Source organism: Zerene cesonia, unplaced genomic scaffold (assembly GCF_012273895.1).
Source record: "Zerene cesonia ecotype Mississippi unplaced genomic scaffold, Zerene_cesonia_1.1 Zces_u006, whole genome shotgun sequence".
In the NCBI taxonomy this organism is placed as follows: Eukaryota; Metazoa; Arthropoda; class Insecta; order Lepidoptera; family Pieridae; genus Zerene; species Zerene cesonia.
Genome location: NW_024045136.1, coordinates 36,388 through 52,005, shown reverse-complemented (window position 1 = coordinate 52,005; position 15,618 = coordinate 36,388). Strand labels below are relative to the sequence as shown.

The following is a 15,618-nucleotide window of genomic DNA, read 5'->3' as shown; positions in this document are numbered from 1 at the left end:
ACAGATTCGAAATTCAAATGTAATATTTTTTTATAATTAAGTGTAACAGTATTTATGGCCAGACTAAGTATATTATTACAGATAGTACAACCTTTATAATAACTACATTTTTTAAGACCACATGAAACTTCAATGTCTATGCGGCTACCACTAGGTCAAGGAGACGGTCTGTTTACTCTAGCTATCGATACACGTCCGTCATTCCACCCTTCTCTATAATCGATGTCACCTTGATAGATACCCTCAAAGACGATCACATAAAACAAATTGTCTATTATTAAACCACTTCACCAATCCAACAATAGACAATCTCCCGCGTTATCCCCGTGGGTCCGCATGTGCAGGCGACAGTTGTGACGAAATTACTCCATTACACACCCCCGCAACAAAATGGCGGACCTTTGTTTACGCGGGAGTCTTACTGACATATATAGACGTCCCCCTTATCGAATACTATTTAGGGCACTCGGCCTGTTCACTAATATTTTAAAGAAAACCATTACGGATGTTTTTCCCCTCTGTGTAACTTAATCTGTGACGAAAACAAAAACATAGAAAGGTAAATATGAAAGTATGAAAGTGCTATAGCTAAGTATATTAATTAAGAACTATGAACGTTCACAAATTCAAATTTCAACGAAGCAAACGAAGATAAAAATAATTATTGACAAACGTTCTTTCTTTTATTTGAAAATGGAATATCGAAAAAAGAAATCACAATTTCAAAAAAGGAACGCTGTCCATCCAAACGGGTACATATTTTAAACAAAAGTGCTACATGTTACCAGCCTTATTAATTACCACAGAAATCGAATAAATAAACCACAGATGTGCCACGGGATGTTAAACTGGACGGGGTAGGTGCTGCGGAAACTGCGGTGAGATTTGTCGTTTTGACCGGAAAGAGAAAAGAGACACCATCTTAAGGCGTAAAAAGTATATGACATCCAGTCGATACTCATATTTCTTGATCTACGCATAAAAACTAATCTTAAATACACCAAACCAATGGAATAAACACTATATTATTCCCAGTTTCGTGTAGTTATGTTTAAAGATAAAAATATATTTACATACGACGACATTCATGGCTCTAATCTCGAATGCATAATTTAAACTGAATCCACGCTCCAACCGACCGTTCTCATATAAATCCATGGAATCGCATTCTTTTTTTAATTACAGTTGTCAATGGATTTACGTAATCTATGGTCGCTTGCATCGTGGGAACTTGGCGTGTAGGTGAGATGAAATTATCATATTTTTCGAGTCATTCATAATCATAGACGAATTAGTCTTCATCCATTACGGTTATAATGATAAGCCCTTTGAAATACGACCGTCATTATCTCATTGTTGTATTACATTTTATAGCTATATGTATAGGTAGTACCCGCGACGGCGTCTGAATAATATAAGGATTCATATTACATTTTTAACCGACTTCAAAATAGGAGGAGGTACTCAATGCGTACGTATTCGTTCGGACTGTATGTTTGTTTCTTTTTTTATTGGGTGAATTGATTTTGCTGGTGCTTTTAAATAATAATTGACGCCTCTCGTGTGGTCCCATTAAAATTTGGTTTAGTACAATTGAAGGAGTTGTTTTTTCGTGTCGAAATAGTTACTCTAATAACATTTATTTATGGTCCGTATCACATACGTAATGTATCACATGTAAATAAATAAATTTACTTTACTTTATAAACAAATAAATAATAAGAAACGTTCATAAGCTTTTATGTAACTTAACTATGTGGGTGAAAAATTTACCAACGTTTGATTAAAGAACGTTATCTTTCTTTTAAAAATGGAACACAAAGATTACACAGATTATTACCATAAAAAACTGGATGCGTATTATACTATGCCATTATATGCTAAGTACGCAAGCGGTAATGGTTAAAAATAAACCACAATACACAGCGTTTACAAGAGTAAAACGTAAAAATAGATCAGTCAAGTTAACGGTACTGCATCCCGTTTCTCACGCAATTGTCACTTCTAGCTGTCTTTTTGCGCGGGAAACGCCATATTGCTTTTTTATTTATTCATTTATTTATTATTTTTCAAGGTACCGATCATTGCGGACAAGCCAAGGCTTTTTTATAATTGCCGTGCGAACTTACATGTACGAAAAAGGTTGATTTAGATTAAAATAATATTTTTCATACATACAACGGTAATTTATTGTACCTATGTTTAAAGTAACTTTAAAAATAATCAATACAAAGCCAACATTATGTAAATTAAAAATAGAAAAGCAAATAAAGGTTTCAATCTAGCAGAGCCAATAATTGCGCCTCGTCTATAAAGGCTCAGGATGACAGCTTGTTTTTTTTTTTATTTACCGTAATTGTGGCGTGGGAGTTTCGCTTTCAGCCTGATTAATGATTATAGAGTATTGTCCACGATCTAAATAGGTTTTACTCTTTTATTTATGACACTTAATGAACTTCGTTTTTCATGGAGTCGGGGTGAGATGGCTAAAGGCAAATAAACATTATATCGCATCGGTTTCAATTACCGAAACATGGTGTTACATTAAGTGAAGCACGTCTTTCCGTCATTGACATACAAAGATAAAAATCTCTAAAAATAAACACATTTTTCATAGCGTAATTTACATTTGAACGTTATGTGGTAACTTTAGAATGGGAGCATTTTATTGTGACGATTGTCAAACTTTCTACACACAATCTCCGTCTCGTAGATTAGGGGACGAAAATATTGATAATTTCAATTAAAACTTAATCCAAAGACGCACGATCTAAAATTCTTTATCAATGACAGTTGTAACTGTTTACGCAACAAGAACATAGAAACGCGTGTCATCTCGCTCGCACGCACGTAATTTGGATTAGTCTCGTCTCGCTCTAGCACTCCCACGGGCCGTGGGAACGCCACCTTTCAGTAAGCTCGATATATCGATTTGTCATCCGATACTGACTTCGATTCGGGATATCGAGATGTAAATGTACTCTTCAAACACTTTGATAGCCTGGTACTTATTTAGGTCAATCAAACGGAAAAATTAAATAATGTTCACAATAATATTTAAGTGTGATTGATTAAACAGTGTTTTATTTCGCCTAAACTATTATATAAGTTAATACAATATAAATAAACTACTTGAAATTGAAAACCCTATTCTCGCAACGAGATCTTGTGGTAAATAAACAAACACTAGATACATATGCCGTAGAAATCTTTATAAGTATGTACTAGGAATTCATGAATTACGAAGAGTTACTAAAAGGAATGTTCCCTTTCATTTTTCCCATACAAGCATTTCTGGTAAACGCGGTGGAGTGAAAGCCAATGGTTCTCACGGAGTAAATATAAACATAACATTTAAGAATCAATTAAGTAAAGAATAATTTCTTAATGGCTATTACGTTCAGTGCAATTACATTTAAATTAGAATAAAAAACGAGTTATTCCACAGTAATGTCTGTATTTATTTATTTTATTTAGATTAAAAACAATTTTATTTAAAGTATCTAGATGCTTTAGGGGAGAACATAATTATTTTAAGTAAGTATTTATTTCCTCAAAATATCATTTCAATCCAAATAAATGGACAATATTGTATCAAGTCTTCAAAAGTACTAGGCGATCATAAACGCCGGCAGGTGAATCGTCCAATGTGCCGGAAGCAAAGCATCTTGCAATTGTAATACTAAAGAATTAGCAATTCACAACTTGTACACACTACGTACGACCAACGTACACTTAGCCAAATGTAATTTACACCTTATCGTTTTCTGATAGAGATCATTTTCATCACTACTATTTCCAAGTGTTGCTTTGTTCAATCAGAATGACATCTCGGTTCCCACGCACGATTTGAAGGAAGTTCGAAATTTGAAAATTTAAAAATTTTTCAAAAGGGTTGCCAGTAGTCGTAAACATCTGTTCACAGATGCGCTCGAAAAGGTTGTACTTTCTATTGTGTCTGTGAGAAAACATTTGGCAATAATCGAGTGCAAATAATTATCGTTTTGTTTTCTATTAACACCATTTGTATTTGAGACTGTGGGAATTGTGTACATAGTTGAATTCGTGCGCCAAGCCGATAATTTTTAACCAGTCGTTAATACGTTTCCGATGTCGATATGAGCGCGTATTTATAATCCATTATACCATTTGGTCGGAGAGAATGAGCCAAACTAAACGGTCCTCCACGAGTACTATTATTACGCAGGAGATAACAATCGTAGTCATCTCACTATTTCGTTAACGCTATGGCAGTGAAAGGAAGTCCCACATTACTCGTGTATCGTACATCGCGCAGAAAAATTAACGTGAAGGACTCGAAAGTAAACATTACACATTGATATACCTTATTGATTACTGATTACACGAGCATAAAAATGTTTGGAGCCTGTTTTTGGCATATAACTCAACACAACACGTATAGGGTAGTTAGTGAGACTAGTAATCAATTGTAGATTATTACCTCAATTCCCTGCTTCCTTTGTATAGGTGTAATTTCGATTGTTGTTTTTTCAACAATCTAGCATGTCCATATCGCAGATCGTAAATAAAAAACAACATGCTTAGTACGCAATGTACTGTAACCACATTACTTCGATCGTGAGGAGCCAAGAGGTCGCCAGGTCGTGGGATGGGCGGTCGGAACGGTTTCTATGCGAGTCTTCCCGATTCACTTACGTAAGTAACTGATCGTTTTGCAAACCGATCGTTTCTTAAGTACGCAATTGAAAAGGCGAAGACGGGACAAATAGGAGACATTATATATTTTAGAAAGCGATTTCAGGTGTCATGTTATATACAATATCTTCTGTCTGCAGAAAAAGCTGTTTACAATCTGAAACAACAGGTGACATTCACATAAATTCAGCTCAATTTGGGACCAATTAAATTAAACAAGTAGTTCGCAGCCTCTTTACCCTAAATTAACAGCAATTGTCGTAATTCTCAGCTGCTTAAGCCCGCTGTTATTAATCAAGTTGACAATTTTCTGTTCAACGGTTAAATTGGCAACACCGAAGATTCGGAGTGCGTTCTGAGTTCGAATTTTGAAACGGTCGCATTCCATGGAGGTTTCTCACGATCATTAGTTTGCCGCCGAACGCTTCGAGGTTCGAAATTTCAAATGCGTGATCTACAGATTTGTGGTTACTGTCTGGATTGTTTACGTTCGGATACTTGGGACTTAATTAGAGCTAATTTACCATTAGGTTAGTGATGAGTCACACGCATCATATGACGTTAACGGGAAAATAGCTCCCAAATTGTAATTCGCGATACGAGTTACCAACAAAAACTCTAGTTTAGTACAGATCTATGATTGTTCAACATTTCTTAAGGAATAATTGACATTTCGTTGCTCTATAAAATTTTGTTCACGAATATTCGCATATTTTTGTACACATACAAATTACACCCCGAAAATACTAAATCCTTTATATAATTACAGTATGATAGATTCTCCCTATGTATTCAATGTTCATGGGACCATTAACTGAAAAATAAGAAAAAAAGAAAAGAAACACCGATCACCGGAATTCTTATAAATTTAATTCAAACCATTTCCACAAATTAGACACGTACATCTACATCTGCTATGTAATCCCTCTCTAGCGTTATCGCACCGAAAGAGACGGGTGTAACATCTGCCAATGTACTACATGAAAGGATGCAAGATACGAATTTACGATTGCAAGAATAAGACAAAATTCTAAAATTCGTTATAATGTTCAGAGCGTACATCTGCTTTTGACGGTCGTTGAAAGAGGATGGAAGATGCCGCAATAACTATACACGACAGAGACAGAGAACAGTGAAAGGTGTTAAAGGGCCAGCTGATGCGTCTTTGTACTTCAAACGTCTATGTTTTTTGCACGGCACCATTGTACGTATATTTAACTTCATATTTCACATTGCCTATAACATCAGTTTATACGGATATTTAATCATTAGTAAAAATTCGATCAATATGTTACTAAACATAAAAAGATATTTTGAGATTGAGAATTTGAAAAAAGCCAACATATTAAATATACGTTTGAATAAAACAAAAACTCATGTTTTGGAATTTAAAATCTTATAATGAAATGATAAATATCTTAATGTTTTAATTATAATATGGCTAAGTGAATTAACTCAAAGTCTAAACCTTGAAAAAATATCTACATTCCTGCATATATATAAACCTAAACTGTTCATTTATTTTTTTTTTCTAATTACTTTTAAGCGATACATAAGGTATGTTCATAAACAGATGTTTTACTATTGGCATTCAAAAGCCTTAAAAGCACATGTTGTATTGCCATCTCGCTCGCACGCATCGTGTTTACACGTTCTCTTTTCAAACTTCAGCTGTTTCGAACGGGACCGGGGGATGCGTATGCGCATTTATTAGGGTTGTCGGTGCTACGAACTACAAAATTTATCTTATTTACTTTATGCAATTATCACACCAGACATTTATGACATTTAAATGACAATTATTTTAGTTAACTAATTTATTAAGTTTTTTATGACTTTCACTTTTAATAAGAATAAAATGATAATAAATGACGAAAATATTAAAACATAATTCTTAAAACAAATCAATACTCAACGACACCAAAATTTAACACAAAATATTAAATCATGTCTAATAATAAAAATAACAAATAAAAACTAATCACCGACAGACAGCCCTAGCAAGTCAGCTGCTCGCCCCGTCCAAGAAATTCAAAAACAGCTGTTAATTTTTTCAAGTCGACCTTTCAGAGGCCAAACCCTTATACGATCTTAGGCGAGATACACAAGGCACGCAAAAAAAAAACAGATACAACAGGCTGTTGCACAAAATTTATATCAGTACGGGATAATTGTTCCTCTATTACTAATGTAGGTACTTACATTGTACCTACATACAATATATTTGTATCCTGTCTTACAATAACATAATATACGTAGACAAAAGACGAATCAATAGATAAATCTAATACGTATTTCCAGCAACTTTGCAGAACTTATTACTTATAATTTTTGTGAAAAATTTCACTCTTTTTCACACAATTATTTTTTTGGTTTTTAGACTAGACACTACACACACATACAAAGCTAAACGCCTTTAAAACTTAGATAGCTCTTGCTCTCAAATTTAAGTAACCTAGAAAGGGTTTATACATATTAACAATCGAAGCTAATACTATAAAATTTTTATTTACTAATTAACAACCAGAAAACCAATGAAAATGAACTAACCTAACTTAGTTTTAACTGGCAATATTTAAAGATTCGACGCAATAAAAAAAAAACTGCGAAATACAAGCAATTCCAAATTCAAACTCAAACGCCAGATGATTGGAACATAAGCCATGTTGACATCTGGCGTGTTCCGGTTTACCTTATATCCGGCAGCCATTATTCCGTTTTCAAATATACGTAACATCTGGCAGATTAGTTTTACTGAATGCATTGTTTTATTTTTTTTTTTCAACTTCTCCGCCAAATGTGCGCTAACAAAAGCTTACGATTACCTTATTGTCTTACGAATAGAAAAACATGAGTATTTAATACTTATTTTTGTTCTTAGACAATTCTCAACCATATGGTAAATATCCTTTTATATACAATTATTTACTCAAATAACTGGTTTGTTTCTTATGTATACTAATATTATAAAGCTGAAGAGTTTATTTGTTTGAACGCGCTTATCTCAGGAACTGGTGGTCCGATTTGAAAAATTATTTCAGTGATTATTATCATAGCATTTTAATGTAAGTCCATTAACATCACGAAACAAGTTTTATCACCAAAGACACCACCGTGAATAATCCCAACAGTTATCCTACTAATATTATAAATGCGAAAGTTTGTAAGTATGGATGGACGTATAGATGTTTGTTAGTCTTACACGCGAAATCTACATATCAGATATATTATACTTATGAAATTTGGTACAGAGATTAATAGATTATAGTCCGGATTAGCGCATACCTAGGCTACTTTTCACCCGGGTACCACGCGAATGACGCCGCGAGTAACAGCTAGTGCAATAATATAAAGAACATAGCGATAAGATACGGTGGTTGGTGTCATTTAATATACTAAAGTGGGCAAAAAACGACCTAAAAGTAGTCGCCTGTAAGTTACATACAAACATACAGGCGAAGCTAATAAAAGCGTGTTAAAGAAAACATCATTCATAATCATTTAATTTATAAACAGACCCAAATCGTTATTATGCGTTTAAGCAAGTCTCAAAAAGCTGGCAATCCATTAATCAATTAACATTTCTAGAACCTTCCAGGTGTACGGGGCAATTAAAATATTTCACCAGCACTACAAGCTGCGCTAACATCTGCGGCAGAGGGCACGAACTACATCTAAATAACGCAGCGATATTATACCTAACTAGCTGTTCGCCCCGGCTTCGCCCGTGGTACATATATAGTCTATGTTACTTGTGGATAATGTAGCTTTCGAATGGTGAAAGAATTTTTAAAATCGGTCCAGTAATTTTTGAGCCTATTCGTTACAAACCAAACAAACAAAGTTTTCCTCTTTATAATATTAGTGTAGATAAACCAAACGATAATTACATTATATGCGTGATCTTAATACATACATATTAAAACATTAAAACATATGTATGTATGATTTTTTTAATTAACTTTTAATTCACCACAGATTACTAAAAATATACCACGCGAGCTCTAAAATTGTGCATTTATTTGCATTCAACAAGCTACTCTGTACAATTTATATTTTAATCCCCCAAATTACAAATACAGATAGAAAAAAAGTCGGATGTAATCAACGGATTGGATTTTGAAAAGTTCTCACGCAAATACTAATTAAATACGCACAAATAGTAACAGTAATTAAATCGCTATCTTAATTGCGCTATAAATAAATTAAAAGCAATTTTTTTTTCTTCTTTAATTTACTTATTACAAACTTGTATCGCTATAAACTTATTTAAGAAATTCCAAGACGCAAATGTCACTTATTTTAGATAACATTATTTAAAAAAAATTCCGACAAATAAATGATCACATTGACAATAATATAAACGTTACACGCGAAACGTCCCCTCGCTTGTTCCATATAGGGTGTACAAACACCCTCCGTACTATGTAATGAGAGTCAAAACGCTTACCAGCCCCTTCGTAATTCACAACAAGTGCCATTATCACAAAACTGTTACAGCGTCAAGCATCCAATTATTATAATGTTAAAATAAGTGCACTAATTATTATTAAAACGCATCACGGAACGAAACATTGCTGTGGTACGGCAAAACAAATGACGAACGCGTATTCTTAATTCGAATCCAATATGTCAAAATGAGGGTAGACTGAATAGATATTATGAAAGACGCGTCACAGATGCGCCTAGATTAAAATAAAACGAGTAGATTTCATTTAAGATTGTTAGGATAATTTTTTATTGAATTAATAACGTATTAGTGTTTTTTTAAATACATATTATTTATTTGACTAGATAGATAGATTATAGAGATATTGTAAATAATAGATTAATTTTATATGTTCACAAAATTATTTTATGTCACACTTTTTTTTTTTATTTAAAAAACGCGAATCTATTTTTGTTAATTCGCATTACAAATAATCATCGTAACTCACAGATTAGATAAACCGTTAACGGTCAAATATAGACGCGTCCTTACGTATTCCCCTTTCCTGGCTAATGTTGATAACAATTTATTTGTTCGAAACTAATATGACTTCAAAATATTGGCGTATTTAACAAGAAATATAATATTCTATTAAATTTTCTTGTATTAGCAAAAACAAAAAAAAAATAAACACTTCAATGAAAATAGGCAAATGAACATAAAAACTCACCAAGTCCGATCTTTTTCTTAATTTTCTTCAGTACTTTCATTTTCGATCCCTTCTTATCTTTAACGGGTGTCGTTTCGGGCTCCATGGCCATCGGGGGCAATACGAGAGTCTGCGGCGGCATCTGGGCTCCGTGCCCCGAAGCCCTAGGGCAAGCGGGACAGTGGCAGGAGCCCCTGGCCTGCCGCACACTCATACAACTACTTACACCCATCATTTATACGGCTTTTCGGTGTATTCAATTAAAACGATAACTATATTTCATATCAATACACTTTCACAGTCACGACTTCCTAATACACAATTTCAGAGACACGAATTAGTTACACGTAGACGCGAAATGACGTCCGCTCGCGACGGGGCCTACCGGCGGAGTGACGTTTTCGACGAGCGTACAGCGCATCACGGCGCGATCGCCTAAGCAATTGCTTTTATACTGCAAGTGCAATCAATACACCACCGTAGTGCATATGCAATAAAATCGAAATTCAATTGCCGCCGCTCTCACATACGTCTTTTTATCCGACTATAAGCAGCTGCGTGCGCACAACAGCCCTTATTAACATCTGTCCCTTTTATTTTCATAATGATAAAAAGAGTTAGAATTCTTTGAGCAGCAAGGGTGGACTCCAGCGGCTTTGTCTTTCCTACATGTATAGGGGAAAGGTGCGCAATTTTCGCGGACCAAATGAAATTTTTCGATCGAATTCAATGAAAAAGGGGGTTAAAATGACATTGGCATTCAATGGGCAGTAATTTTACAAAATAGAAATTGTGATAAATGCAATCGCACGGTGTTCAGGGCTCGAGCAAAAAGGGCATTCATTAATATGGTGGAAGTAACATATAATTGTGTACATTAATCTAATATTTTCGTGTCACAGTTTTCGTTGCCATACTCCTCCGAAACGGCTTGACCGATTTTGATGAAACTTTTTGTGCTTATCCGGTATCTATGAGAATCGGCCAACATCTATTTTTCATACGCCTAAATGATAAGAGTAAGGCAGAACAACGTTTGCCAGGTGCAGCTAGTTAATTATTATATATGAGGTGATTTTCGGGTGATAGATAAAGCGCAACGATTGCTCTAAAAAACATTTATCTTCTTTTAGAAATTAAAGACTTTTTAACGGATTTTAAACGCGATTTATCCATTACATTATTAAGTCTCCCCACGCTCGCTGTAAAGTGTTCGAAACGTCGGGTTAATAATATAATGAATAAATCTCGTTTAAAATCCGTTAAGAAGTTTTTAATGTCTAAATGTATAATACTCGCGAAAAATCAAACACAAAAATACACTATATATCTTCTTATTTTGTTTACCTACAAGTATTATAAGCAATTTTCAACCATATAAATCAGTGACTTATCTTAAATAAAATCAATGATTTTTAAGTAATTTATTTAAATATGTATAATAATGTCTTATTGATGATTTTATCAATCATAACTAACTAGTTTTCGGCCGCGGCTGCGAGCACCTTTAATTCAGACCAGTAAATAGATGTTAGTTTTTAGTTGAATCACTCTATCTATTAAAAAAACCCTTCAAATCCGTTGTATATTTTGAAAGGTCTAAGCATACAAATTTTTAATGATAATTAATTTCCGATTGCTGAGGCGGGATCACGGGTGGCCGAGAGGCTAGACGTTGCTACGGTTTGGCAAAAAGTCGCGGGTTCGAATCCGCCTCGCGATCCAATTTTTTTTTTATACTTTCAAAATTTGTCATTTATAAAGCACCTAGCAGTTCGCCCCGGTTTTGCGCGCGGTACATATTTAGCCCATGTCACTAAGCGAAGATTCATCTTTCTAATGTTGAAAGAATTTTTAAAATCGGTCCGGTAGTTTTCGAGTTTATACATAACAAACAAAAATTCAAATTCTTCTTATTTATAATATTGGTGTAGATTTCAATGCTATAAAACTAATTTTTAGTTCTCTATATAAATCTACTGTTTTGCCATTATGTAAAAAATATATAATGTTAGTAAACCAAATTGGGATATCTCTGGTTTGGATGAAATAGGGTATTTTTGTTTCTGGGTAAATAATATGTATATAAATAATTATGTATATACATACGAGAGATTATACCCATAGAGGTTATGTTGTTGGAACTAGACCGAATTTAAATGGGACACACGGTAGACGTTAGCTTTCAAATAGAATAAAAATATTATCAAAATCGGTTCACCCCGTCGAAAGTCTAAGAAACCGAAAAAAAAATACATTTCAATTGAGAACCTGCTCCACTTTTTGAAGTCGGTTGAAAAAGAAAATTTCTCCGAAAGCAACCAATAATATCACCGGAACTCGTTAAGTAATCGGCTAATTGCTCTAATTGACCCGAATTAGCGCATGAGCTCCCGAGGTGCAGGCAGCCAAACATGACTCACTGATATTATGTAATTAGACGGATAATTATGTCCCTTATCATAATCACTACCTAAAATTAAAAAAAAAGAACAATATTTGATATATATGAATTCTCTGATTTACAGTTTATTTTTAACTAGCTGTTCGCCCCGGCTTCGCCCGTGGTACATATATAGTCTATGTTACTCGTGGATAATGTAGCTTTCGAATGGTGAAATAATTTTTAAAATCGGTCCAGTAGTTTTTGAGCCTATTCATTACAACCAAACAAACAAAGTTTTCCTCTTTATAATATTAGTGTAGATATCACAGGAACTTCGAAACGATTAGAGTAGAAACAAAGAAGAATCGTTTATTTGATGGATATCACATAATACAGAACAGAAGACACATACTATAACTCTTTAGCAATAAAAAAAACAATAATAATAAATACAAAAACAAAATTAAATAAAAGATCAATAAATACATCACTACACAGTATAAAACATAAGTCGCTCTCTCTGTCCCTATGTCCCTATGTAAGCTTAAATCTTTAAAACTACACAATGGAATTTGATGACGTTTTTTTTAAAGAGTGATTCAAGAGGAAGGTTAGGTTTACATATATGTATAATAACATCTACTAAACTACTCCGAATTTAACGCGTGCGACGCCGCGGGCAAAAGCTAGTAAATAATATGTAAATCTATTTCGAGTGTCATATCTCCACCAAAACCTATCCTACTAATATTATATATACTAAATTTCATGAAAATCGTTGGAGCCGATTCCGAGATTCCAATTATAAATAAATATATATATATATATATATATATATATATATATATATATACAAGAATTGCTCGTTTAAAGGTATAAGATATATGTCAATTGTCAAGCGATTGAGGTCAGTGTTATGACGAATAAATTTCATTCAACAAAGAGTTATCAATCACATTTAGACTACACACGGCTTTGTGCGCAGAAGTCGCGAGCCTGCGTTATTATTTTGTCTGTTTGTTTTCGCGGACAAAGGGGCCATAATATCTTTTTGGCGGTACATATAAATCCTCCTACATACTACGGTTCCATGTATTCGAATCGAATCCTTCAATCTTACTAGTAATAAGTCGTTCAACGTTCGAATTTCGATAACAGTGAAACAAAAGAGTTTTATAATAGACTAGCTGCACCCGGCAAACGCTGTTCTGCCTTACTCTTATCATTTAGGGGTATGAAAAATTGATGTTGGCCGATTCTCATTGATACCGGATAAGCACACAAAATTTCATCAAAATCGGTCAAGCCGTTTCGGAGGAGTATGGCAACGAAAACTGTGACACGAGAATTTTATATATTAGATGTTATAGGACAGAACAGCTCAAAGTGCTTTTTACTTTGACGCGCTAATCTCGGAAAATGCCGGACCGACTGCAAAAATTGCTTCACCATATCTAAATATATGTGTAACCCCCTGAGCGCTGTTAGCTATAGATGTACCGCGAGCGAAGCGGGGGCGGTCCGCTAGTTCGATCGCTATATTCGCAAACATACTAAGGACAAACGCGCAGCGCACAGCGCACATGTCGCCAATGTATGCGCCTGCGCACAGATGCGGCACGCACCTTGCGTCCACTATTTAGTTTCGCGTCAGCTGTTCGGTTTAACGACCTGAGATTGGACCCCAATTTACGAGGTTAGATGGAAATTATAAAAAATATTGTGATTTTAAAATCGTGGATAAAAAGATTTAATTAAATCCGTAAAATTTTATGAATATACTAGCTGCGCCGCGCGGTTTCACCCGCGTAAATCTGTATCCCATAGGAATACCGGAATAAAATGTTACCTATATGTTATTCCAACTGTCCAGCTGTCTACGTGCCAAATTTCATTGCAATCGGTTCAGTGGTTTTTGCGTGAAAGTGCAATAAACGCACACACATCTTTACAAACTTTCGCATTTATAATATTAGTAGGAGTTACTTCACGTTATCGTCGGCGATGGAGCTGGCGGGTCGCCTGATGGTAAGCGCCACCACCGCCCGTGAACATTTGGAGACCGATGCACATACGCCTGCACATGTGGATTACCGAATTCAAAAGGAATTAAGAAAGGATTGACGAGAGGATAGAGGAAAGGGCTGGGAAGGGTAATGAAAAGGATATGGGCGTCAGAGAATTCTTGTAGAAAGATATATAGCTGCCACTGTCAGGGGGTCAACGTGGTATCCACTGAAAATCAGTGGAGAGTCTAAGTTACTTTAATGGGCTCAGACTCTTATACACTGAGTGAATCTCCTGTTTATATGAGGTTTATTTATCTTTTTTTAAATCAAATTATTCTTTATTAACTTTACCTTGTATAAATAAATGTATTTTCTTGCTTTCTTTTCTTTGAAATAAATTTGTAAGGTGAGTTATATGCCAAAACATACTATATAAAGTCTATGTACACTAACAGCAACATCGATTTAGCTAGGAATCTTTTTTAGAAAATGTCATATTCATGTTTTATCGACTTAAACTTACTTCTTTAACAAATAGGAGGCGTTTGAATAGTCCCAATTTATTATGACTCTTCCTGATATCTATTGGCGAATAATTATACTATAAATGCGAAAGTTTGTGAGGATGGATGCATATGTATGTGTGCGTCTGTTACTCTTTCACGCAAAAACTACTGAACCGATTGCAATGAAATTTGCTTGGTAGACAGCTGGACAACTGAAATAACACATAGGCACTTTTTATACCGATATTCCTACGGGATACGGACTTACGCGGTTTCAACTGCGGGTCACAGCTAGTAAAACCTAATACAGTTAACCTATAAGGCACATAATTATTAACAAAATTGTGAATCTGGATATATATAAAGTATACATAAATATATACTATGTATAACTCGGCTCATCCTACTTAATATTATAAATGCGAAATTTTGTGAGGATGGATGTATGTGTATGTGTATGTCTAGGGATAAAGACTTTTTTTTTTAACAATAAACAATAATTTATTTACCAAAAATATAGATTAAGAACCCTTGCTCCCACGCTAGGATTCCCTGTGTCGTGGGAACAAGTTTCTTCCGTGTGAAACCGCGGGCCGCAGCTAGTGGTTACATAAATCCATAATTAGGTCATTATTAGTATAATAATAATCACCATGTAAGTATGAAAATCGAAAGTTCATATAATTTAATACGCAATTAGAAATGTGTGCGACGTTCTAAAGTTCACGAAATTGCCCCGTTAGGGTTGGCACTTGCTCGATTTATTAATAAAAGCATTGTTGTGTTGATACTATGCAGGATTTTAGGACGTGTATTTGATTTAATTTATATGTACCTAGTCTTGCCATAAATATTGTAATAAAGAAAAAAGAAAATTGTTAACTGCAAATAACATTTATTAC

The 15,618-nt window shown here is 34.4% G+C and overlaps 1 protein-coding gene across 2 annotated transcripts in view; it reads right to left on the bottom strand.

Moving 5' to 3' along the window:
- The window catches only part of LOC119838868 (protein neuralized), a 40,451-nt gene that overhangs the window by 13,947 nt on the left and 10,886 nt on the right, over nt 1-15,618 (bottom strand). Inside the window, exon 1 of one of the 2 annotated variants that reach the window (XM_038365010.1) lies at nt 9,837-10,231. The exons of the other annotated variant lie outside the window; for it this stretch is intronic. Within the exon in view, the coding sequence (XP_038220938.1) occupies nt 9,837-10,050 (214 nt within the window). The 5' untranslated portion in view covers nt 10,051-10,231. Of the gene's footprint in view, nt 1-9,836; nt 10,232-15,618 lie in introns of those variants that run through there. 2 annotated transcript variants of the gene reach the window in all.